The following is a 26,614-nucleotide window of genomic DNA, read 5'->3' on the forward strand; positions in this document are numbered from 1 at the left end:
TAATAATATAATAATATTTCTAATTAATAATTATTGGTTAAGTGGTTGATAACAAGGGACTGATATCACAGACTTCTCCGAAAACATCACACACTATGGCATGCTATCACCAGATTCACATATTAAAGAACGATTGTTGTCTTCTTTATTGTTTGATTATTGAAAAAACACAATTGCATGGTGAGAAATTACAATAAGTGATCTTTCAGGTGTTTTCCAGTGTTTTAAACTGAATGTTCAGACTTTAAATACAGAATAACAAGGTGGTCCCTAACCTGACTTGTGAATGTACATTCTTCACACTCTGTATAGTAGTGATGGTCCGTGACTCTCTGTTCCTCCTTCCTCCCAACAGCAAACCCTGGAGAACAACCTGACCAACCTGGTGAAGAGGAACGGCGAACTGGAGAACCAGATGGCCAAGCTCATCCAGATCTGTCAGCAGGTGGAGGTATGCGACATGTCGTTGTGTTTGAGCCCCGAGTGACAGGAGGAAAGCTTCATGCATACCTGTGATCGGACAGTATGACTCAGAGAGTTCAGTAGAGTGGTACTTAGAACTGTCAATGACTACGTTCACGTGCACGCGAGTATTACACTATTATTCCGGATATGATATACAGGACTGTCTCAGAAAATTAGAATATTGTGATAAAGTTCTTTATTTTCTGTAATGCAATTAAAAAAACAAAATATTCTGGATTCATCAACTGATTGCAACCTTTTATTCTTTTAATATTGCTGATTATGGCTTACAGCTTAAGAAAACTCTAAAATCCTATATCATAAAATTCTAAATCCTCAGACCAAGTTTAAAAAGATTTATAACAGCTGAGTGTTTGTCAAGGCTCATAACCCTTGCAGGTGTTTCGAGTTAATTAGACAATTCAAGTGATTTGTTTAATACCCTACTAGTATACTTTTTCATGATATTCTAATATTTAGAGATAGGATATTTGAGTTTTCTTAAGCTGTAAGCCATAATCAGCAATATTAAAAGAATAAAAGGCTTGCAATATTTCAGTTGATTTGTAATGAATCCAGAATGTTTATTTTGTTTTTTGAATTGCATTACAGAAAATAAAGAACTTCATGACAATATTCTAATTTTCTGAGACAGTCCTGTATATTGAATATTTTGTGAATTTAAACAAAATCTCCACTTTATATCTAGGAATGTTAGGCATTTTAAATTACAACCACCTTGGATAGGAAGTATTTGTCTTCAGAGTAAACATCCATAAAGCCGATGTACTCCCTCATCTATAACTTTAAATGCAAGACAAAAGATAGCGGGTTTCAAGTATTGAGGCCTTAACCGGCATGAAGTGAACAGGAAACCGTAAACAGGCCGTAGCTATTCACTGTGGTTGATTCTCTACCGTCTACTGCCTTCGCTATCGGGGTCTGCTCCGCTGCCGCGCTGCTTTCACTTTCTCTGACTGGAACAATTCGGATTGAAGAAGTGCAGCGGTAAAAATTGGACTTTAATTTCTTTCTTTCTGGCTTTCCTTTCTTTCCCTCCCACTCCTCCTGGATAAGGGTTTTGGTTTGTCCAAGCAACAAAAACGAAAACTCAGAGCGCAACTGATCAAATATTGAATCGTCTCAGAAGTGGATATTGGTTCCCTATCATGGGCTCATTAAAGGTCAACAGTGCAGCACCGTTTTCAGACAATTTATATCGAAGACGTTTTACTTGGAAGCCATAAAAATGTAACCAAAAAAATGGAGCAAATAAAGCAAATATCTTTAAAGTCTTCTTTATCTTTAATGTCTTTATATTTACAACCACTTGGATGTTTTTGTACATATCTTGTTATTTGCCATTTGATCCAGTGGCTGATGCAACGCACTGCCATGAAGAGAAGAATCCAGATACCAGTCACGCTCCCAGTGGCCTCTTGTACTTTGCCAGCTGTAGCTCTCCAGATAATCTGACTCAAACCATGACTTAAGAACAAAGGATGAGCTGGAGTAGCTCTCAGAAACCATCCATCCTCCAGCTGTTCAAAGGGGCAGTTATGTAATTCAGACAATTTTGAACATCGGATGGACCACGACACTGTGGGCAACGCTACTACCAAAAGCACTTGTGCACTTTCTCCTATTGCAGATGCCAGCAGCGTAATGTGATGCTTTGACTGTGTACAAGGTTGTTGTCTCAACTGTGTCTTGTAATACAGGGAGGTTCGGTTCTTCATCATAGATGTTGAAAATGATTTTTAGGATGAATTGCAAAAAAATTTAGATCCCACTGGACAATCTTTAAAGCAGACAAGATTATCTGTCAAATGGTATTTATCTTCCAAAGTCGGCTCAGCCGCTTTGAGTTAGTGACAACCTTGTAGGAGTCCGAGCATGAACCTGTCTGCAGAGTATTGTACCTCGGCCAGCCTCGTCACTGCTGACCGCTCCCATTTGGGCTTCTGCTATGATTTACTAGAGGTACCGAGTGAATCCAGCCAGATAGTACCAATGCTGAGCTACCAAGTGTTTGCCTAAAAACACACACATACACAAAATCATACTCTGTGTGTTAACCCACTGGCTCTTAATAAATGCCACCATTTCTTCATGAGAGTTGACATTAATAGCCACGGAGGACAAATGCACTTTGGTGCCGCCTTCACTCTGTGTGCGGTTCATTTCTTTTTAGAGGGCCTGACTCCGTTTCTCTGAGTCACTCTGAGGTCCGTGAACAATAAATCATGCAGCTCGCTCACCCAATCCAAATTAAATGATCGCTGAGTGATTCATTAAGTACAGACAAACAGTTCATCAACAACGCATGGAGAGAGAAAAAAAAGTCTGTGTTCATATTGTCTCCGTCTGCATACTAATGTTCTGCAAAATCTCATCACTTATTCATCAAAAATAAATAAAGAGCAATAGCATGAGGCAGAACATGCTCCATTGACTTTTAGGCCAATTATGAAAATAAACTTTATTTTCCCTCCCTGTAGTACCCACGTGTTCAGGTGAGTTCATATTAATGTGGCTCTTGAGAGGAGAGGAGGACAAATGAGAAAAGGTAGAAGAAGGAAAGCAAAGGGAAGAATGTGCAGGGTTGAGAAGGCAAGCCGAGGAAAAGAGGACGTCAGAATCAGAATCAGAAACAGTTTTATTGCCAGGAATGTTTACACAAACGAGGAATTTTTTTTGGCGGAAGGTGCAACATTTGGACATGACAAACAAACAACAATCAACACGACAGAAAGACAACAAATAATGTGAAAGTGTTTGGGTGTGTGCTTCAAGTGGTGTACGTGTTAGCGTGATAATCCATGATCTCTCTGACCGAAACGGGTCCAGGCTCTGAGGAGGAAGACGCGGGGCAATCATACACTACAGCACAGACCGTGTGCACAAAGCATGGGCTTTGAGCTTGACCTGGTTTCCGCTCCTCCTCGTTTGCATCACATTGTCTTGGTGCCAAACATATGATCAAACACGGCATGAGTCGGCTGCACTGTGTCGGCACACACAGCGACGATGCAGCGCTGATCTCCTGGGGATCTCTTCGGGGAGATGTCTCCTCTTCAGGCGAGGGGAAGATGACTTGACGGTTTCTTTCTTTGGAGGCCTCCTTATCGTTTCCTCTGCTGTGGGATTGTTAATTATGTTGCTGCACTTCATGACATTCAGAGTAATGTTCTGCGTTCTTAAAAACGTTGAGCAAGTGACAGGATCCTTGAGCATTTCACTGATTGTTGTTGAGCTAACGCTCGCTGTCATCCATTCAATGCCAGAGAGCTGGCTGCAGAGAAGAGACTAGCCCAATCAGGTTTTTTCAAATTTTTAATAATTTAAAATTTTAAGATGAAGATTTCCCAGCGTAGCCAAACGAGAAGAAAGCCATTTCATTGTTTTGAATATGAGCATTTTTGTTTTTTGAATTACGTACAGAAAATAAAAGAACTTCATGACAATATTCTAATTTCTGAGACAGTCTGTATATTAGATATTTGTGAATTTAAAACAAAATCTCACTTTATATCTGAATATTAGGCATTTTAAATTACAACCACCTTGGATAGGAAGTATTTGTCTTCAGAGTAAGAAACATCCATAAAGCCGATGTACTCCCTCGTCCTATAACTTTAAATGCAAGACAAAAGATAGCGGGTTTCAAGTATTGAAGACATAACTTACGGCATAAGTGAACAGGAAACCGTAAAACAGGCCATGGCGCTATTCACTGTGGTTGATTCTCTACCGTCTACTGCCGCCGCTACTCGGGGTCTGCTCCGCTGCCCGCTGCTTTCACTTTCTCTGACTGGAACAATTCGGATTGAAGAAGTGCAAGCGGTAAAAAGTGGACTTTAATTTCTTTCTTTAGCTTTCCTTTCTTTCCCTCCCTCCTCCTGGATAAGGTTTTGGTTTGTCAAACAACCGGCTTAAAGAAACTCAGGCGCAACTGATTAAATATTGAATCGTCTCAGAAGTGGATATTGGTTTCCTATCATGGGCTCATTAAGGTCAACTTAGTGCTTTGAATTTCAGACCAATTTTACTCTCGAAGGCGTTTTACTTGGAAATATAAAAATGTAACCAAAAATGGAGCAAATAAACCAAATATCTTTAAAATTCTTATCTTTAATGTGCTGTTTACAACCACTTGGATGTTTTTGTACATATCTTGTTATTTGCCAGCAGTCCAGTGGCTGATGCAGCGCTTTTCACCATGAAGAAGAATCAGATACCAGTCCGCATCTAGTGGCCTCTTGTGCTTGCCAGCTGTAGCTCTCCAGATAATCTGACTCAAACCATGATTAAAGAACAAAGGATGAGCTCGAGTAGCTCTCGAAACCATCCGTCCTCCAGCTGTTCAAAGAGAGGCAGTTATGTAATTCAGACAACTTTGAACATCGGATGGACCACGACACTACGGGCAACGCTACTACAAAGCATGCCTACTCCCTGTGCAGATATAGCGTAATGTGATGCTTTGACTGTGTAGGTGTTATCTCAACTGTGTCTTGTAATACAGGAGGTTGAGTTCTTCATCATGGTGTTGAAAATGATTTTAGGATGATTGCAAAAAGAATTTAGATCCCACTGGACAATTTTAAAACAGACAAGATTATCCTGTCAAATGGTATTTATCTTCCAAAGTGGCTCAGCCGCTTCGTTAAGTGACAACCTTGTAGAGTCGAGCATGAACCTGTCTGCAGAGTATTGTACCTCGTCCAGCCTCGTCACTGCTGGCCGCTCCCATTTGGGCTTCTGCTATGATTTCGAGGAGGTACGGTGGAATCCAGCAGATAGTACCAATGCTGAGCTACCACGTGTTTGCCTAAAACACACACATACACAAAATCATACTCTGTGTTTTAACCCACTGGCTCTTAATAAAATACCATTTCTTCGAGTTGACATTAATAACCGCGGAGACAAATGCACTTTGTTTGCCGCCTTCACTCTGTGTCTTGAGTTCATTTCTTATTGAAGACTGACTCCGTTTCTCTGAGTCACTCGAGGTCCGTGAACAATAGTCATTTATTTCATCTACAATCCAAATTAAATGATCCTTCGATTCGTAAAGTAAGACAAATAGTTCGTAAACAGCATGGAGAGAAAAAAGTCTGTGTTCATGTTATGTAAGTCTGCATGCCATGTTCTGCAAAATCTCATGTGACTTCTGCATCAAAATAAATAAAGAGCAACATGAAATAGAACATGCTCGATGACACCCAGGCCAATTATGAAAATAAACTTTATTTCCCTCCTATCTAGTACCACGTGTTCAGGTGAGTTCATATTAATGTGGCTCTTGAGAGAGAGGAGGACAAATGAAAAGGTAGAAGAAGAAGCAAAGGGAAGAATGTGCAGGGTTGAGAAAGCATTTTGAGAAGGGACGTCAGAATCAGAGATCAGAAACAGTTTTATTGCCAGGAATGTTTACACAAACGAGAATTTTTTGGCGGAGGTTTAACATTTGGACATGACAAACAAATGACAATCAACTTTGACAGAAAGACAACAAATAATGTGAAAGTGTTTGGGTGTGTGCTTCAAGTGGTATACGTGTTAGCGTGATAATCCGCGATCTCTCTGACTGAGAGCGGGTCCAGGCTCTGAGGAAGGCAGGCAATCGCCTACAGCACAGACGTGTGCACAAAGCATGGGCTTTAAGAGCTTGACCCTAGTTTCCGCTCCTCCTCGTTTGCATCACATTGTCTTGGTGCCAAACAATATGATTCAAACGCGGCATGAAAGTCGGCTGCACTGTGTCAGCACACACAGCGACGATGCAGCTGATCTCCTGGGGATCTCTTGGGAGATGTCTCCTCTGTCAAGGCGAGGGAAGATGACTTGACGGTTTCTTTTCTTTGGAGCAGCCTCCTTATACAGCTTCCTCTGCTGTGGGATTGTTAATTACGTTGCTGCACTTCATGACATTCAGAGTAATGTTCTGCGTTCTTAAAAACGTTGAGCAAGTGACAGGATCCTTGAGCATTTCACTGATTGTTGTTGAGCTAACGCTCGCTGTCATCCATTCAATGCCAGAGAGCTGGCTGCAGAGAAGAGACACTCGGTGAGCCATTATGCCGTGAGCAACGGCCTCTTAGAAATGGAATCGCTGTTGATACAATGGCAATGAAAACTAAGTATGGAGCAAAGAAAAAGCTGAGCTGATACCCGCAATCATGTCCTGTTACCTGCATGCTGTTTATCACAATTACAAAATATCTTTTTTACTATAAAATGTGAAGAGAAGAAAATTTAATTGTTGTGTAAAATGCCTTTATTGATGTGCATGTATCACTTCCATTGCCTAATTACTTATATTTTCAAATAAGAGTTACCAGCATGGATGCAAACTTTTTATATTATGTCCCAATTTCATGCTATTAACTATATTCTACTATTATTGTGTGGGAATGTAAGGTTTTTGTTCTCTCTTATTGGAGTAGATATCTCACTTAGCTCTTTTATATCATTGTTTTGTACAAGTTGTGAGCAGATTTTCATTTAATTCCAGGACTCCTGTTCTTCCTCTTCCATACTTACATCACTCCTCCTTAAAGCGTGTGCACTTGAGAACTGTGTCACTGTTGTGAAGTTCTTGATTTTGTCTTCCCTCTCCTCTGGATGTGTTTTGCAGCTTGACAACAGATGCTCTTTCATCTTTCTCTGCCCCACTTTATCTCCCTCTTATGCTCTGTGATTGTGGGTCGACTTCTCTTGTGCTTGTTGGCGGCTTTTTCATGAGCGCTTTCCCTAACATGCGTAGACTGCCGAGCCTGTACTGTATCCCAAGGTATAACATCCAGACCCAACTAATGTTGCGTTAGTATTCTTTGTGGAAGCGGTTTAAAGCAGCAGACGTTTTTTACAACCCCTAAAATGTGTAATATATTGTATTTGTAAAGCCACTTAACATGGTAAAGACAAACAATAGAAGCAAAACAAGAAAGATGACATTAGTGAGAAACAAGACAAACGAGTATCACAGGCTAATTTAAATATATGGGTTTTAAGTGCAGCTTTAAAAGTGTCGAGTGACGGAGAATGTCTGAGGTGATGGGGGGGGAGAGTTCCAGATGGAGGGGGCAGCAATGGAGAATCAGAATCAGAATCAGAATCAGAAACAGTTTTATTGCCAGGAATGTTTTCACAAACAAACGAGGAATTTTTTTTGGTGGAAGGTGCAACATTTGGACATGACAAACAAACAACAATCAACACGACAGAAAGACAACAAATAATGTGAAGTGTTTGGGTGTGTGCTTCAAGTGGTGTGTTTTAGTTAAAGTGCATGTTAAAGTGACGTGTGTGGAGGAGGGAAGAAGAAGGAGGAGGGAGGAGGAGAGAGGAAGGCGGAAAGGAAGGAGGAGAGAGGAAGGTGGGAAGAAGAGGTGGTAGTCCTGGGGTGACAGTCCAGTCAGTCCCGGGTTCCTATTGGATGAGCCCGACGCCCGTGGAAAAAGCTTTGGTGTGGCGGGTGGTCTTGGTCATGATGGGACCTGCAGCCTCCCTCCTGAGGGAGGACCGAACAGGGAGTGTCCAGGGTGGGAGGGGTCAGCGACAATCTTTCACGCCCGCTTCAGTGACCTGGAAGTGAACAGGACCTGGAGGAAGGCAGATTGCGGTGCCGATAACCCACTCGGGCCGAGCGGATGATGCTCACTGCACCTACGCCCATCGTCTTTAGCTGTGGCTGCAGGGCGTTGCTGAGCCAGTGATGGAGGAGCAGATGAAGTGGACTCCAGCGATGGCCGTGTAGAATCTGTACCATCATTCTCCTGGCAGGTTGAATTCCTCTAGCTGCCTCAGGAAGAACATCCTCTGCTGGGCTCCTTCTTGGTGATGGGCGGATGTTCAGCTCCCACTTGAGGTCCTGGGAGAGCGATGGAGCCCAGGAATGATAGGACTCCACAGCGTCGGGGAGTCACACAGGATGAGGAGGGGGCGGGTGGGGCTGCATTCCTCCTGAAATCCAGCCAAACCATCTCCACTGTCTTTAGAGCGTTGAGCTCAGGGTTGTTCTGGCTGCACCAGGTCACCAGGTGGTCAGTCTCTCCCACCTGTGGCGTTGTCTCGTCCCACCAGAGATGAGTCCAATGAGGTGGTGTCATCCGCGAACTTTGGGAGCTTGGCCCGGACTGGTGACTGGAGGAGTGCAGCTGTTGGTGTACAGGGAGAACAGCAGAGGGAGAGACACAGCCCTTGGGGGAACCCGTGCTGGTGGTCCGGAGCCCTTCGAGGACGGTGGTTTTCCCCTCAGCCTCACGTGCTGCTTCCACATGTCGGTCAGGAAGTCTGTGAGTCCACCTGCAGGTGGAGTCGGGGCTTATGCAGCTGGGAGAAGCTTGTCCTGCAGCAGGGACAGGATGATTGTATTGAAGGCAGAGCTAAAGTCCACAAACAGGATCCTGGCGTAGGTTCCTCGGGAGTCCAGATGCTGGGAGGATGCTTAAGTGAAGCAACATGTTGACTGCATCGTCTGCAGACTCTGTGTGTATTACATTGGCTCTGTAGGCGAACTGCAGGGGTAACCCAGGAGTGGGGTCGGTGATGGTCTTGAGGTGTGACAGGACCCAAGCGTTCAAGGACTTCATGACCACAGAGGTCAGAGCGATGGGCCTGGGTAGTCATTGGAGTCCTGTGATCTTGGGTTTTTGGGACAGGGATGATGGTGGGAGGCCTTGAAGCAGGCTACTGGAACGTAAGGCAACCTGTCTCCAGGGAGGTAGTTGAAGATGTCGGTGAACACCGGAGACAGCTGGTCAGCACAGTGCTTCAGGGTGGAGTGAGGGGAGACAGAGTCCTCGGGCCGCCCGCTTAGCTTTGCGGGTTCTGCTTTTGAACAGCCTGTTGCACTGCCTCTCTCCAGGATGACCAGTCAGTAACTGAGTTGATGGAGGGTGCTCCAGAGGTGTGAGCCCCTGATGGGCTGGGGAGGGTGGGCTGATGGTCTGTGGCTTGTTGATGGGGCTGTGGGGATGGTCTCAGGACTGGCTCCATTGTCTTTCAATGACAGTAGAACTCATTTAGCTGGGCCTGCCAGAAGCTACATTGTTCAGCGGAGTGGGAATTAAGACGGGTGGGCTTGTGGTTGGTGATCTGGCCTGAGCCTCCAGTACAGAAGCAGAGTGGTTGCTGAGAGCTGCTGTTTTGCAGTTTCTCAGAGTACGGAGACGTTTAGCATCTCTCTGCTAAACCTGTATTTGGACTCTGTGTACAGGTCCTTGTCCCCCACTCCTGAATGCCTGGTCCTTCTGCAGTCTTGGCTACCTGGGCTCCGCTGTAGACCAGGGTTTCATCGTTGTTATAACTCACCTGGAGCTGGATGGAATACAGCTGTCCTCACAGAAGCTGATGTGGGAGATTACAGCCTCTGTCATCCGGGCTGTTGTTGTGATCTGAGACATCCCAGTCAGTACACAGTCCAAAACACTTCCGTGGGTCTCAGAGCCTCACTGGTCCCACTTCTTGAACTTCCTCACCACAGGTTTGCAGGCTTTGGTCTGCCTGTGGGAATCAGATGAACCATGGCGTGGTCAAGGTTTCCCAGTGCAGCTCGGGGGACGGTGATAGGCCCTGCTGATTGTGTGTGATGGTCCAGGAATGCTCTTCTCTCTGGTAGGGCATTTTAATTAACTGTCTATATTTAGGGGAGAGTTCGTGGCAAGGTTTCCTTTATTTAAATCCACGGTACAATAACTAAAGTCGGAAGGTCCGCTCCACACCATGTCTGTTCATTGAGGTCACTGTGCCTCGTGCGTTCCCTCACGGTGACATGTAAACTCAGCCAGATGAATGATCAGCCGAACTCACGTGGGGAGTGAAGCGGTTTGCGGTGAATGATAAAGATTCCAGGTCCGGCGAACAGTGCTGTAGGGATCACCGTTACCGTGTGCACCAGCCGTTGTTGAGGTAAAGCAGATTCCTTCCCACCGCTTTGCTTTTCCGGAGAGTCTCCGTGTCCCGTCGCGGGCGGAACAGCTGGAAGCCAGCAGCGAGCTGGAGCGCCAGAATCTGGTATCGATCCACTTGGCCATGATTCCGTGAACACAGAGGAAGGAGGGATGAGGAGAAGTCTCTGTCTCTCCCTCACTCAGCAGCTGGAGTTCGCTCCAGTTTGCTGTGCACAGTGAGCGGACGTTGGAGAGAAATATGCAGCAGCGCAGCTTGCACGAGATCTGAGATCCCAAGCGTTTCCGTGCCGATACCAGCGCCCCTGAGCGCTTCCCTCTCCGCGGCGCTTTCACCGTGGGCGAAGGTGAGCACACCTTTACAAAAAATGTCCAGTAACTCCACATAGTTAAAAAGCGTTGGAAATAAACCGCTGAGTTGTTCCCCTTGATGTTCATGAAGGCTCTTCTCTGGTGAAAGAGCTCTGGGAATCACAGCAGAAAACAGTATTTAAAACGAAAACAACAAAAACAACAAAAACACTGCTTTTAAAGTCCAACAACATTGCTATCATTTGCCAAATATATTGTAATATCTACAAAGTAACAACATATGTTTAGTTTGCCAGCATTAAAAGCAGTTTCCTAAACAGTTATTTCCCCTATGTCCTAAAATGGCCTTGTGTAATTAGATACAGTATATTATCATAAATAAAATGTGTGTGTACGTGCTGATCTGGAGTCAGTTTGGTAGGATTTGGGTATGAATAAATTATTTCATTTAAAATATGGTTTTTATTTAAAGATATTCATGTAATTTGCATAAAATAGGTCTACCGAACCAAGGACAAAAAATTCACAACACTTCAAAGTGGCCCATTCAGAAAACCGCGGACCTGGCAACACTGCTCTATGGGCTGAGGAACACTCTGATCTGCGAATAATCAATCGGCCCAAGATTCGGTTTCATCCGCCAATGTGAAGCCGGTCTTGACTGAAATGTTGTATCAATACCCGTACACACACACGTTAGACCAGCCCGAAAGGGGCTTCTCTCCGTGATAATGGCGATATATTATATTTTTCACAAACTTAAGTGCGGTCTCCCACACATTTAGCGCGTCAACACGGTATATTTACTATTTAAATGATTTGGCATATAATGTTTTTTGACAGATTTTTTTTTCTTTTTCTTCTTCTTCTTTTTTTTTCATCTCCAAATTTTAAGAGGGGCGGCGCCCTAGCGCCCCCTATGGACGAACCGCCACTGGTTCCACCACTGAGGAGCCAGGACAGCAAACAGTCTGGATTTCGAGTGATTAGCTCGAGGTGCAGGAGTCACAAGTCGATTGGCTGTTGCCGAGCAGAGCGAACGTGCCGGGGTGTACGGTGTGACCATATCCCGGATGTAGACGGGGCCCGATCCGTTTAGAGCACGGTACGCCAGGACCAGTGTTTTGAAGCGGATGCGGGCAGCCACCGGTAACCAGTGGAAGGCGGAGGAGCGGAGTGGTGTGGGTGAATTTCGGGAGGCTGAAGACCAGTCGAGCTGCTGCATTCTGGATGAGCTGCAGAGGTCGGATGGCCTTAGCGGGTAGACCAGCCAGGAGGAGTTGCAGTGGTCGAGGCGTGAAATGACCAGAGCCTGGATCAGAACCTCGCCGCCTTCTGAGTAAGAAGAGGACGTATTCTCCTGATGTTGTGCAGCATGTACCTACAGGGCAACTTGGCGATGTTGGCCGTCAGGGAGAGTTGACTGTCGAGTGTCACCCCGAGGTTCCTGGCAGTCAGGGTAGGGGCCAACACAGAGCTGTTGAAGGTGATAGTCAGGTGGGTGGGTGGGGAGCCTTTCCCTGGAAGGAATAGTAGCTCGGTCTGTCAGGGTTGATCTTCAGGTGGTGAGCAGACATCCACTGAGAGATGTCAGTCAGACAGGCAGAGATTAGTGCCGCCACCTGTGTTTCGGACGGTGGAAGCGAGAAGATCAGTTGGGTGTCACAGCATAGCTATGGTAGGAGAAGCCATGCTAACTAATGACAGAGCCGAGAGAATTTGTACAGAGAGAAGAGGAGGGACCCAGGGCCGAGCCTTGAGGAACCCCAGTAGTGAGAGGACAAGGATCAGACACAGATCCTCTCCAAGTTACCCGTAGGTGCGGTCTTTAAGGTAGGAAGAGAAAGAGCGAGTGCAGTGCCTGAGATCCCAGGTCCTGAAGAGAAGAGATCAGGATCTGGTGGTTCACGTGTCAAATGCTGCAGAAAGGTCGAGAAGGATAAGGACAGAGGAGAGAGGCTGCTCTAGCAGTGTGAAGCTGCTCAGAGACAGCATGGAGGGCCGTCTGTTGAGTGGCCGGCCTTGAATCCAGACTGGTGAGGGTCAAGAAGGTTGTTACTGTGGAGATAGGAGGACACTTGGCTCAAGATAGCTCGCCCAGAGTTTTGGAGAAAGGTAGAAGAGACCGGTCTGTAGTTGCTGACTTCAGACGAGTCAGCGTGGGTTTCTTCAGGAGAGGGTTGACTCTCGCCTCCTTCAGAGAGTTAGGAAACAGCCAGTTGAGAGGAGCTGTTAATAAGATGGGTGAGGAAGGTCAGAAGGTCAGGAGCAATAGCCTGGAGAATGGGAGACGGACGGGGTCAAGGGCGAGGTGGTCGGTCGGGCGGAGGTCACCAAGCTAAGAACTTGATTGGGAGACAAGGGGTGAAAGAGGAAAGAGAGGGATGAAGAAGTTAGTGTTGGTGAGGTGATAGAAGATGGATTAGTAAAGGAGGAGCGTATGTCGCCTATCTTGTTTGTAAAGTAGTCGACAAAGTGGCTCGGCAAAAAGGGTGGAAGGAGGAGAGGGACAGGGGGATCAAGGAGGTTGGAAAAGATAGAAGAGTTTTTGGGGTTAGAGAAGGAAGACTGAATTTGGTCAGGTAGAACGAGCTTTGGCTGCAGAGATAGAGGAAGAGAAGGAGGAGGAGAGATTGATAGAAGAGCAGTCTTCCGCTTGATTCGATTCGCCATTTTCTTTCCGCCTCAGGGTGGCTCTCTCGGCGCGACCGAGTCCGACAACCACGGAGCCGGAGAGGATTTCCGAACCGTCGTGTCTTAAAGGACAAAGAGAATCAAGAGATGAAGACAGGGAAGAGAGGAGAGTGTCTGCGGCAGAGTTAGGATGCATGAGTGAGAAGCAGTCAGTTGAGGGGAGAGCAGATAGGACAGAGGAGGCCAGAGAGGAGGGGCAGAGGGTGCGAATGTTGCGGCATGCAGGCAGAGTCTGTAGATATGGGTGGGTTGTCAGTACCAGAGAGCGAGAGAGAGTAAGAGATGAAGAAGTGGTCAGAGACATGGAGAGGAGTTACAGTGAGGTTGGAGGTAGAGCAGTTTCTAGTGAAAATGTAGTCAAGGTGGTTGCCGGCTTTGTGAGTGGGAGGGGAGGGACTGAGTGAGAGGTTAAAGGAAGACAGTAAGAGTAAGAGATCACAAGACAAACGAGTATCACAGGCTAATTTAAATATATGGGTTTTAAGTGCAGCTTTAAAAGTGTCGAGTGACGGAGAATGTCTGAGGTGATGGGGGGGAGAGTTCCAGATGGAGGGGGCAGCAATGGAGAAGGCCCTGACCCCCAGGGCCGATGCTTGGAGAGAGTAGGGGGGTAAGGAGGTTGGCATCTGCAGATCTGAGGTTGCGTGTGGCAGCGTGTCGGACGGTGTAAAGGTCAGAAAAGTATAAGGAGTGTTCGGGTTGTAAAGGGCTTTGTAGGTGATGATGAGAATCTTGAACTGGATTCGTTGCTGTATTGGGAGCCAGTGGATCTTTTGAAGGACTGGGGTGATGTGATCTCTGGTGCGGGAGTGGGAGAGTAGGAGTATTTCCTCCCAGTGTTGCCAGCTGGGAGGAAATAAATTAGCTCACTAATAAAGCTGTAAGTGTGTAGCGTATTAGGACTGATGGAAAAAGGAAAGAATCCCATCAAATAGATCCCACTGGGTTTCATTCTCAGACATGTATGTCTACTGATTAAACATCGAGCTGTAAGTCGTGAGCCAGAACTGTCTAGGTGTGTGTCCACTGACTGTGGTCCCACTGTGTGGAGCATATCAATGAGCTGTAATGCTCCCTAATCCTTTTATATCAGGTCTCATCTCGCCTCTCTTTACCTTTCTCCCGGAGCATCAGTGAGATCGGAGAGTCGGCGGGTTTTGTTTGTCTTTGCTATAATTCCAGTTCCACTTTCAGGCGCAGACGAGGACATCAATGCAGTGGGATAATGGCTTATACGGAACTATAATTCTTGTCTTTATGCAGTTATTATTGTTTGTGCCTTTGGCAGATGGCCACACAAGGTTTTCATTTGTAAAATGATATATTTCTCAGATAAAGTATTTATGTTAATGTTCCTCCTTCCATCTGTCGAGTCCATTCATTTCAGTGAAAGAGCAGCAATACTTTAAGCCAGTGGTTCTCAAACTGTGGGGCGCCGAGGTATTACAGGTGGAGCGCGGGGGCAGTGCGGAGAACTTCACGTATTCCAAAAGTACGTGTACATGTTTACATTACGATTACGGCGTTAACAGGTTACACATATCTGCACGTTATCGTTTTGAAAAGATATTTAGAGTAAAACTCAATGAAACTCTTTATTGCCAAATATTTTAACTTGTTTAGTTTAGTTTTTCACAGGTTGCACTTATTGTTATTATCTTGATTGTTATTATCTTGAAAAATGTTGTAATGCTATTGCAATAATAAGCTATTTGCCAAATAATAGTGCTTTTTTGCACAACTTTATTTGCATTGTTCTAACAAAGTGATAGCACTTTTTATTTGTTTTTGTCTGATGGAGCAATCTGGTTCAATTAAAAGTGATTGCAATTTTTATTTTGTATCTTTATTCTATTATTTGATAAAGCACAGATGGAGCAGTTACAAAAAATTGTTATTTCAATAAAAATTCAGCGTGGACCATTTAGTTACAATGTTGTTGGGGCGGTTGGGCGCGACAGAAAAGGTTTAAGAACCACCGCTTTAAGCCATAAGCCTGTCAGCTTGCTAACATGCCCAGGTGTAGCAGGCAGGCCTCTTATGTTTACCAAGGACACCAACTTAGTTCAGCATTTTGGCACCATGGCATGTTATCTTTATCACTAAACATGACTAGCAGGCGCGTGTTCCCGCAGCATCAATGGTCGAGCCCACTCAAGGTATCGGTTCGTCATGCTTTTATTGTGACCTGCGCACTCTGGCAGTCTCTGCTCTTGCTCTCCTCTCTTCTCCACCTCCATCCCTCCCTGTCAGCAGAATGTAGAGAAGAGACAACACATGTGATTAGTTCCAGCTGAGGCCATTTAGGCCTCCTCCTGGCACCTGTTCCCTGAGCCCCTCCCCCACTTCCCTCTGAGATGAGTCTAACCACGCCCCCGCCACCACAAGGAGATAAGACTGAGGCAGATGGGAATGTGTACGTTTTGCAGGTATTGGACGGACTGAAATTTGGACTGTTAGATGAAAGTCAGAGGATCATTAAAGTGTTGAGTCAGTGAACTCTGAATATCTATTCAAAATGCGTAAAAGTGAACACTGTGTCTTGACTGGCGCGAAAAGAAAAGTTGTTAAATCACAAAAATCATTATCTTCTGGGCCCCATGATTGTGTGTACACATTTCATGGCAAACCATCTAATATATTATTTTTTGATATTTCGTCTGGATCAAAGTGGTGCAGATCAAAAGTGCTATCAGCTAGTGTGGTAAAAAAGACTGCAACAGAATCAATTCACCCCTTGCCTGTCTAGGTTTATCTCCAAACCCATATATCATATATTATCATGACGATTAATCATTGATTTATATTATATACTGTAGGTAAACTTGGTTAGCAAATAAAAGTGTACGCAAACACTTTGTCGGCTTTAAAAGTCCCACTTTAAATTCATTACCAGTGAAGCATTCCCATGAATGACCTCTTTCTGACATAACCTCCGTAATATGTCATGCAGTTTCTTTTACGGCATCCATTAAGCCACTCTTTCCTGTCTTTAAAGCCAGGTGCCACAAAGGTGCCATAAATCTCTCGGAACTGTCCCAGAATCTGTGGACAGCATCCGAGATAAAGCTGTCAGACTGAACCCTTGCATTTTTCAGAGAAGATCATGTCTGAGAGACAAAGGGGGGGGGGGGGGGGTCTTCTCAGTCAAGCAGACCGAATGGGGACCAGAGGTATAATAGGAAGACGTGGAAAAAAGGTAAAGTGGAATAGGAGACAGGAAAGGCTGATTGGAGAGGAATGAGCACAGAATTGATTCAAGATGTGAATCTCTTGGGGTCAGCGAGAGGTCAACAGCTGCTCCAGCCAACCGGTCCTCACTCTGTTTGGATGGCAGCCACTTTGGCCAGAGTGGGTCAATCTGGGAGCGTCCATTGTTCAATTGTCTGTGCGTGTTGTCCACATTCTGAAGTGGTGTCGGGCAGGAGACATTTCTGAGAATAATCTTACATACCACAAAATGGCAAATGTTTGCAAAATCACATCTGAATGTAATGTCATTGAATGTGTTATATTGTGTTTTCGCTGTAGTGTTTTATTACATTTTGATTAAAATCATGAATGTACCGTATTACAGTATAACAGTATTTTTTAAACACAATACAAAAACAACATCGTATGGAAGCAAATAAAGTAAATTCGTGATAACACCTTCAGTAAGGTTTGAAGCAATGTCATTTTAAAGCACGGCGGCCGGTTCACAAACTTTCTCATTTTACAGCTTGACACGAAACTAAAACATTTTTCAAAAAAATAGTCAATGGAGTAACTGAACCGTGATTCATTTGAGCGGCGCTGCTTAGTTTGACAGTTTGAGCAGAGTTCACAAGCAGTGAACAAATATGATTGAATATGATTGCATTGACATTTATAAATTGTTACCATCTGCAGCTTTTAGGTGCCAACCATGAACTTTACCTTTACGTTTTACATCCACCTGTGTTGTGTGTCAGCCACTCATTTCTTGTCACTTGTCTACTTTCAGCTATCTTATAAAATGCCACATGAAATAATGATCTTTGTTCATGTATCGCTAGTCAGATTTAAAAGCAAAATGTTGAAATTCTACACAAGTTGACACCTCAGACAACAGGGCTCTGATTGTGTTGAACCACAAATGAACGGCTGTCACATTGTGTGTGATCTTGTCTGACTGTCTCAGAGTTGCCATCGGTTACACATGACATTTCCAAGAGTTTCACATCGTGTAAGGCAGCCATTGACCTCTTCAACTCTGCAAAATCATTAAAACTCACACACACTCTTTGGCTCTCTTCGAAGGCGGTCGCATTTTCTCTCCCTCTCCTCCCCATGACCTTCCCTTCCCTGCTTGGCTTCTCTCGTTCTTTTGTTTTATACTATGAGACTTCTCCTCATCGCTCTTCAACAAAACCATGGACCGATCCTTCAGTCATCTGATCAACTGAATCTCTCAACGCAATTAGCACCGCCTTTGTCGACTTTCAAAAGCTTGATTTCGGGAACCTGCCCGCCCCTGCCGGGGGTGCAGCAGGTCGTTACGCGTGTCGTGCGTGTGTGTAGCTACCTTTCCGTGGAGGATGACATCACATCTACCTATTCGAACTATGATTACAGGATTTCTGTTGGATTTGGCGCGTTGCCTGTATTGTCGGAAAAGAATGAAGGAGACGTTAAAGGCTGGTGCCCCCGAGGCTGGCTGGATCGAAAATGAAAATGGTGAAAAAGGTAGCAGGTGCACCAAATTGCATGCTGGATGTACTGGCGAATAAACCCACCCATATGCTTGCTTTCCTCTCCTCAACAGAACCTCAGTAGAAGGTAGCGGTAGAACAAACAACATCTGAGATCGGCTGGTAGAGAACCTCTCTCCATTCCAGCCCCTACAGACACCTGTGGTTGTTTTCTTTCTCCAGGACCTGGCTATCTCACATGGCAGCGACCATGACCATCTTGCGGACTGAGAACTTGTGGCCTTTGTGGCCTGGGCGCTGGAACAAGCACCCCAGACACACCAATAATGCATAATACTGATTGCATTCACTTCTTAGCCTATCCATTACCCTGCTGGCTTTTTTTTTACCCCACGTAGGGACCTACTGTGGCTGCTGGCGCTGCTGTTTGGCACTGCCCCAGCCGGTGCTGGTTACCTTCTGCCCCCCAATGGATGGGCTTAGGTCACCAGTTGCATCACCTGGATTACCTCCCTTCCTACAAGACGTTCAAGTCATGTCTAAAATGTGTGTGCTTATGTGCTAAGTGTTTTTCCTGCTCCACACTGGTGTCTCGGGGGGCACCGTCGGGGGTTGGTGTTTTCTCGCCTTCTTCCCTCATGTTATGCTAATCTCTTTCATCCACCCTTTCTTATAATACCTTCTTTCACCTGTACTCTGGCAAACGACAAATAAATATATCAATCAATCAATCAATCAATCAATCAATCAATCAACACGCAATTCAGTTCATTTCTCTGGAGACAACAGATTTTCTCAAAATCTCAAAATAGTGAGAGATTACAATGTTCACAATATCACAATATGAAGGGAGCTCCAAACCTTCCTCCTCATTTGGACTTCAGCCCAGTATGTGTGTGTGTGTGCATACAGAATGGACTTTGAGCCTGACCTGGTGTGACTGGCCCCGCTCGGCCCCGCTCGGCCCCGCTCGGCCCCGCTCTCCACTCACATCATAACTGGCTGGAACAGCTCACAGTGGGTGTTAAATTGTGACTGTCAGTATTTTGAAGCCAGAAAACAAATGCAGCAGCATGGCTCATTTTATTTCACTCAGGCTTGTAAGTAATACAGTACTTGGAATACAAATCTTGACATAATGGTGTAGCTGAACTCAACTTAATGATGTATAGGAGCATATGGGCTCAATGTAACCACCGAGAGGTGGAAGAGGTGCTGAGGGTTTGTAATGGACATTTCATTTCATCATTCTGCTGTCAGATTGCAATCTGTGCTACATTGCGTCATATTTGTCTAGATAGGCTTATTTATTACTATTATGTTGCTAATTATGTTTGCATCTCCTGACAGAGTGTAATTATGTTTGCTGATGATGCTTTTTTTAATGAGATAATGAGTGGATTGCAAAGAATGGGGTGCACTCAAATATCCCGCTAGATTGATGTCAATGATGCTCGGTGCTCAAACATATTCCAAATTGATAAACAATGTTTCCCTGATGACGAAGTGTTCATATTAGGATGTCAGCCATGTCATCTGCTCAGATAAATGTCCATTTGTTGCTGTTGTTTACATTCCTCCTCAAGCAACTTTTAAAAACTCACTACAGAAATGCAGAACTGGTTTTGTTTTGTTTGGCATGAAATGAGCTGCAACCACATTGCGTTGCACAACAATGTTGCATAATGTAATTTATGAATCTTTGAATCCTTGAGTGAGACTAGATACGCATTAGCAGGATGAATACAACTGCCGTAACAAATATGACCGGTCTTGTGCGCTGCATTATTGCACAATAATCCCAATATGAAATGGCAATCCCAATTAATTTAAGAAATATTGTAATCCTAAATATCATCAACCAATAAGATAACTTTATTATACTTTCTGGTATTTTAAACAATCGCAGTGGCTTGAGCTTTTCTTCAGGCCATCTCAGGCAGCTGATTTCTACAACTGTCCTGATTGCAGGAACAGCTGGAAATGTCTTTGTCACTGAAAGAGGTTTCAACCTGGCTGGGTTGTTCTCCTCCTGTTCCAAGAATAGACTCTGAGTTGAGTTTCACGTGGCACTGTGACTTCAGGACACCTGCAGAGGAGCCTGATGAATAGGGAGATGCACAGTTTGTGACCGTGTTTGTGTAGCAGAGTGATGATGACAATGTCAGGAGCTGGCTGAGGAAGAAGAAGAGGAGGAGGAGGAGGAGGTTTAGAGTGAGGTGAAAGAGGAGGAGGACGGAGATGAAGATTGTTTCCGTAACTATAAACTGCCAAGTAGCTCGGTTGTAATTCACAATGAATTTAAGAATGACGGACTATTCAAAAGGAGATTCATCTTTCTCTGGACATAGACTTTCAGGTTTCACTCCATGCACTGAACTAATTATTAATAATATAAACAAAACCCATCTGAGACAATTAATGAGGAACTATACCTACATAAGAGTGGCAATGAAACAGAATTCAACTCTTATTTATTCATAGTTTCCCAACAACTATTTTAATATCATTGTGACCTGTTTACTTTTTTTTTATTTGCACAACTGGTTATTAATTTTAAAAATGGCTCCAAAATCAAAATGTAAAATATTTCTTCGATTTTCTTCCTTAGTTTTCCAGTTTTTCGGCACACATGATTTTGATTTAAATGTAACTTAACAATGGCCAAACCCAGTGTGAGCAGTCTCTGCCCACAAGGCACTCGGGGTGTACCACGGTATAATGTGTAGGGATGGGTATCGTTTGGGTTTTTTCCGATACCGGTGCTAAACCGGTACTTTTAAAACGATACCGGTGCCTGAACCGATATTTTTTTTTTTTACGCACAATAAGGACATTAAAAACCTCTTTGGCCATATTCCCTGTAGAGGCCGTTATCATGGAGCACTGACAAACAATGGATATCAGACTGTTAACATACACAATATATGTTCTCCATTATATGTGATATGTATTGTCATGTGCAGACTTTATAGGGTTAATCCTGTCACTGTGTTGATGGGCAAAGAGAACAACCAATCAGAGGGACTGAAGATGACACGTGACAGATAAAGTTTTGCTTCTGACAGCGAGAGTTACACTGAAACAAAGTGATGCCCCACGGTCTTTATTCCTCCGTCATTATATTCCCGGTAACACCGGGTATACAGCCGGGATCGCTGTACATCAACACATCTGCTAGCAGACTGTCACGCTCGTAGCTCGTAGCTCGTGTTAGCTACGAGCTAGCTTAAGCATGGTTATAATGGCTAATTTATTATTTCTTGGGCTACTTTTATGAATGCAAGACTTGCAGTCAACGTTACGGTACTAATCTGAGTTCAGGCTGCTCGTCATCATCGGTCTCCACGTGTTCAGGGGGACCGGTGACGGTCTCCCCGTCGCGCCCAGCCTGACGCTGGTGTGCTCCACACGGGTTCACTAGTCACACACGGCGCAGCCTCCGCTCTCAAACTTAAATATGAGAGGCTCGCAACCTGCTGACAGGGCGGAGTCACCAGAGAAGTTCACAACAATAGTTTTTTTCAATTTCAATAGGCTCAGGCACCGGAAAGAAGCACCGAAATGTGCGTTGCGTTTCGGTCCGGGTAATACCGGTTGTATTGGAACCGGTACCATATTGGCACCGGTTTCCGGTACCCAACCCTAATAATGTGTGCCGGCTCAGCAGGACTCTGTCAGTGCGCTGCAGAAAACATTCACCAGTGCTTTCCTGTTGTTTTATGTTGGTTGCCTTAAGGCCGTTGTTTATGGTCAGCCCCCATTTGATTTGTTAGAGGAACTCCTCCTCCTCATCTCATCTCTGGGTACTTCTGGAGCTGCCAGTTTGAGTGAAAGCGCCCCACAGTCATCGTGCTGGCTTGTGGAGTGTGTTCTGACTGGAGTAAGTCCTGGATTTCTCTGAATTGGCTCCTTCAGACAAATGGATGGTGACTCCTGTCGCCACAGTCGTGTACAGTTACGCTGAGTTATGCACAGCTCTTGCAGCGACAAGGTTTCTGTCTGTGTGACGTGCAGAGATACGTTTCTATCTCATCAGAGGACAGATCTGGCTTCTAACTCAGGAGTTGTGTCTGCTGACCGTAACAATAAGTCTGCTGGTGAACCGGCAACCACAGCCAACATGACCCTCAGCAGTTAAGCTACTGCAGTGCAGATACCCCTCCCCCCCCTGAAGTTGCTTGCTTTTCATTAAGTGTTAGTCTGAGATAGTGAACTGATGATGAGTTGCCTTGGCAATTTTGGTCCTGAAATAATCAAAGAATCTATTAAAGCGGCAAAATCTGTCAGTGAATTAATGAGTGTCTGCACAGACCGTTTTCTTGGAGCTTTTTTTAATGACCAGTCAAATAGTACAACAATCCTCAACTCATTTCTTGTTCATAATGAGTGAAATAAACATGTTTTCGTACAATGAGATGGTATTATGTCATACGAGAACAATACATTATGTAAATCCAGCAGCAAGAAACAGAACATTTCAGAGGATGACAAATTATTTTCTGAAGTGTTTTATCACCTTCGATGTCCATTAGATGGATGACTGTGAGGCAACCTACTGGATGCATTCCAAGGATCCCTGGATCAGGGTACAATTAAAGATCCTGGAAATCACTAATCTATTGATTAAGTCATTTAGTTGTAATCCAGGAGCACATCTTGTTCGCATGAAGAGACTGAAAAAACAAATGATGTTCTCTGCATGTGGTCATGGCTGCTTATCCAAACATGTGTCCAAACCCAGAGGAAGAAGCACGACGTTCACATGTGTACCTGCCTCTGTCTCCAGGTGAACACGGCCATGCATGAAGCCAAGCTGGTGGAGGAGTGTGATGAGCTGGTGGAGATCATCCGCCAGAGAAAACAGGTCATCGCTGTGAAGATCAAAGAATCCAAGGTAACATATTCCCAGGATGTCTTTACACTTTTTTTCAGTTTTTGGCTCGACAACGGGAATAATTAAAGTTGTCTGTAATTATGATGATGTGTGGTTTCAGTAAGTTTAAGCTACATCGACATAAAGGAGAATGAAGACTTAATTAATGTAATACATTGTATTGCAGTTTTAGATTTAGAATAGTGCGATGTTATTGAGTTTACATTGTCTCCTTCAGAGTACGTATATTCGCGAATGAACAAGAGTCTCTCAGAGGTTTTTTTCAAGCTGCTTCTTTAGTTGAAGCCGACTTGTTTACCCAAACACACATCACATGGACGCATGAAATAATATGAGATGGCAGCGAAGACTGACGTGAACTTTCGGTTGGACGGTGTGTGTGTGTGTGTGTGTGTATTTGTATGTGTTTGTGGACACGTGTTTATGGGTGGTGTGTTGCCCTTTAAGTACTAAGGGTTTCAGGAAAGAGGCAAACTCTAAATATCACCGTCCCACAGGTGAGGTTTTAAGTGCTTTTGGAAGATCCTCTGAAAGAGCAAAAGAGTTTTGTTGAAAGATGAAAGATTGTCAAACACTGAATACAAAGATGGAAGTGTGTGTGTCTGTGTGCGCGCGCATTGGGGGGAAGCAAATGTGTCAGTGTGTCCTTAGTGACAGCCGACAAAGAGCAAGGCTTGTTCTCCTGACAGTCTGTCTAGTAGAAGGAGTGATACGTAAGAGACGGAGGAGAGAGGGAAGTGCACATAAAACACGAGAAGAACGCTTCATTGATGTCAGCAGACAATGTGTTAATATTTGAGGTTGTTTAAAGGGGACATATTATGAGAATTCCACTTTTTTAGTGCTTCTATACGTTAATTTGGGTATCTGGCATGTCTCCCAACATAAAAACGCTGGGGAAAAAACAACTCACGCGGCTTGTTGTGGTTCCTCTATGTCAGAAACGATATGCTTGAGTGCGTCCAATGGGATCACCACCAACGTCTACGTAGATTTTGAAGCACGCCCATGTAGGGAGTCTGGCTACATGGCCTTGGACCGCCCCCCACCACAACTTTGCAGGTAAAGTTGTGTTCATATTACAGACATGAGTCATCAAATAAGTCAGCAAATACAACGATTAGCCAATGTACAAACAAACAAAAAATGTAGAAGTGACAAAGTTAACTTACCATTCAGAAACGTCCTGTTGAGCCCTAACTTCTCGAACTTGTTCGGGAGCCTCTTCTTGTTCAGGGTCTGACTCTGGTTCAAAACGATATGGTTGCACGACGCTATCTTCATCTGCAGTAGCCATATTTCTACAAAGGTAATGGCTAGCTGGGCAGGCAGCAGCTAGGCGAGCGCATCTCGGGGAGGACGGGGGAGCTGGCTCATTAGCATTTAAAGGAACAGGCACTCAAAACAGCTTAATCTGTGGGGAGGTGTTTTTGACAGGGTAAAAAGGGTGCTGTTTGAAATGATTCTTGTGGTATTTTGACCAAAATATGTTACAAACATTTCATTAAGACCCCAAGGAACCATATCAACTTGTGGAAAAATGGGCATACGATGGGCCAAATAAGATGAATGAAATACCCCTGGTGTGAAATAACCATTGATGTGTTAGAAGGGAAGTCTGCCCGGCTGTGGGGAGGAGAGGAGACACTCAGGTCAACTAAACTTAAGTTGTTTTTTACATTTCCCCAAACAAAAAACATTGTTTGTTTCTTAAGTTCAGAACGGTGTTGCAAAGGGAAGTGTTCAGCCACCAAATAACAGGATTATGCAGGCGTGATCGTGGTGAGCAGAGCTGTGCAAGGTGCTCCCTGAGCAGCCGAATCTCTCCGTGCCCAAACAAAGCACACACTCTTCGATGTCCTGGTGTGTGCAAGAGTGTCTTTATCATGTGACGCTGCTTGTCCTCCACCCTTCTCTGTTTCCCATCCGGAAAACTATTTGAACTCCTCTAGAGCCTTAAGGATTAACAACTCAAATCTCTTTGGGGTTTTCTAAAAACTGATGTTATTAGTATAACAGGCATTTGTTTGAATTAATAAAACAATAATTAACCCTTTGAGGCTCTGCCTATTACTACTGCCATGTCTCAAAAGGAATGGCAGTGGGAGCGTGACGATGTGATGACACCACAACCCTCTGGGGCTGGAGGTTGTGATCGATGGCCAGCTGCTCAAAGCATGAGACTGACTGCTGTTCACATGCAGCCTCCCGCCATAAGCAGGATGCCTGAAAACTACTTTGAGCAATAGTTTGTAGAAAATGTTACACTGTCGCAACATTTAAGCTGTGATTAGACACATTTAAAACTTTTTTAGTGAGACACACACACACACATAAAGAGCCCTGCCATATTGTCCATTACTCCAAGAGACAAAGAGAAAGAGGGAGTAATCATCTCTGTGACACGTGTTGCCGAATAAAAACCCAATCATTAAACTCGCGGACAACAACCAGCTCAAATGTTGATTTGAGTGACCACGGGTGAGGCTGGACTTGGACGAGCAGCGAAGACGTCAATTGAAAAATCCATTAAGTTGCTCAGAGAGACGGCAGAGCAGCAGCAGAGTTTCTGAGAGCTTTGGATGATAAGCTCTTAACCGATTGCCACCCTGTGTGTGTGTGTGTGTGTGTGTGTGTGTGTGTGTGTGTGTGTGTGTGTGTGTGTGTGTGTGTGTGTGTGTGTGTGTGTGTGTGTGTGTGTGTGTGTGTGTGTGTGTGTGTGTGTGTGTGTGTGTGTGTGTGTGTGTGTGTGTGTGTGTGTGTGTGATTTTTTTATATTTCTTATTTGAATAATTCAAGCCCTGCAAGCAAATATTTTTTTCTAAAAATATTAATGACATTCTTTAAGGGCACTCGTCATTTTATGTTTCTGCTCTTTTTCATTGAACTCGTGTTCAGAGATTCAAGTTGTGAGCTCTGACTGAACGTATACTCTCCAGACACTAAAGTGACTTTACCTTATCGTTTGCCATGTAACATTTCAATAAGGTTTTATGAAACCATCGTTGCTGCTTGGCTCTGCAAACAGAGGCTGCTGTTCAATTCTCAGTCTGCAGGCGCACACGCAGCCTGAGGGAGAGCTTCATCAAGCTAAGTTCATTTGAGGAATCAGGATATGAGCCTTCATGGAGATAAATGGATGACTCTTATTCAAACAAACACACATAGGCTTCTTCATGCTCGTTCGATACTCAGAACATAACATGTGTGTTTATGTTTGTGTATAAAGAGACGGACGGGTGACCTCATCCTTGGTGGGTTTTTTTGTGGATTCAAAGTTGTTTCCAATCCATTTTATAAATCTTTTTCTCAGCATTTTGCTTTTGCATGTATTATATCAGATAAAAAAGAGTATTCTGCTAATGGAATCTGGAGGTGTATTATTGAGGGTATGACGGCCGTCAAAAGGTGATATAGAAATTATGAGATGTGTTAAATGTTTTTCTCTATTTCTTTTCTCCTCTCAGTTTCTCACGTACGCTGTGATGCAGCTCAGTGTTTTTTCATGTTAAATGAACTGCACATAATTTAAACATTATTCTGACAAGATAGTATCCAACACATTCAATATCTATCCAAAATGTCTGCAGAGGGTTTGCGTTGTAATAAAAGTTCAGCTAAATCAATAGCCTGCAATATGGCAACGTGTTGGT

At 44.3% G+C, this 26,614-nt stretch overlaps 1 protein-coding gene across 5 annotated transcripts in view; it reads left to right on the forward strand.

Moving 5' to 3' along the window:
- The window catches only part of mid2 (midline 2), a 176,486-nt gene that overhangs the window by 119,731 nt on the left and 30,141 nt on the right, over positions 1–26,614 (forward strand). For all 5 annotated transcript variants that reach the window (XM_056440108.1, XM_056440110.1, XM_056440111.1 and 2 more), the window contains 2 exons: positions 356–451; positions 22,854–22,961. In XM_056440108.1, the coding sequence (XP_056296083.1) occupies positions 356–451; positions 22,854–22,961 (204 nt within the window). The remainder of the gene's footprint in view (positions 1–355; positions 452–22,853; positions 22,962–26,614) is intronic.

The sequence above is a fragment of the Pseudoliparis swirei genome, chromosome 19 (assembly GCF_029220125.1).
Source record: "Pseudoliparis swirei isolate HS2019 ecotype Mariana Trench chromosome 19, NWPU_hadal_v1, whole genome shotgun sequence".
Taxonomy (NCBI): Eukaryota; Metazoa; Chordata; class Actinopteri; order Perciformes; family Liparidae; genus Pseudoliparis; species Pseudoliparis swirei.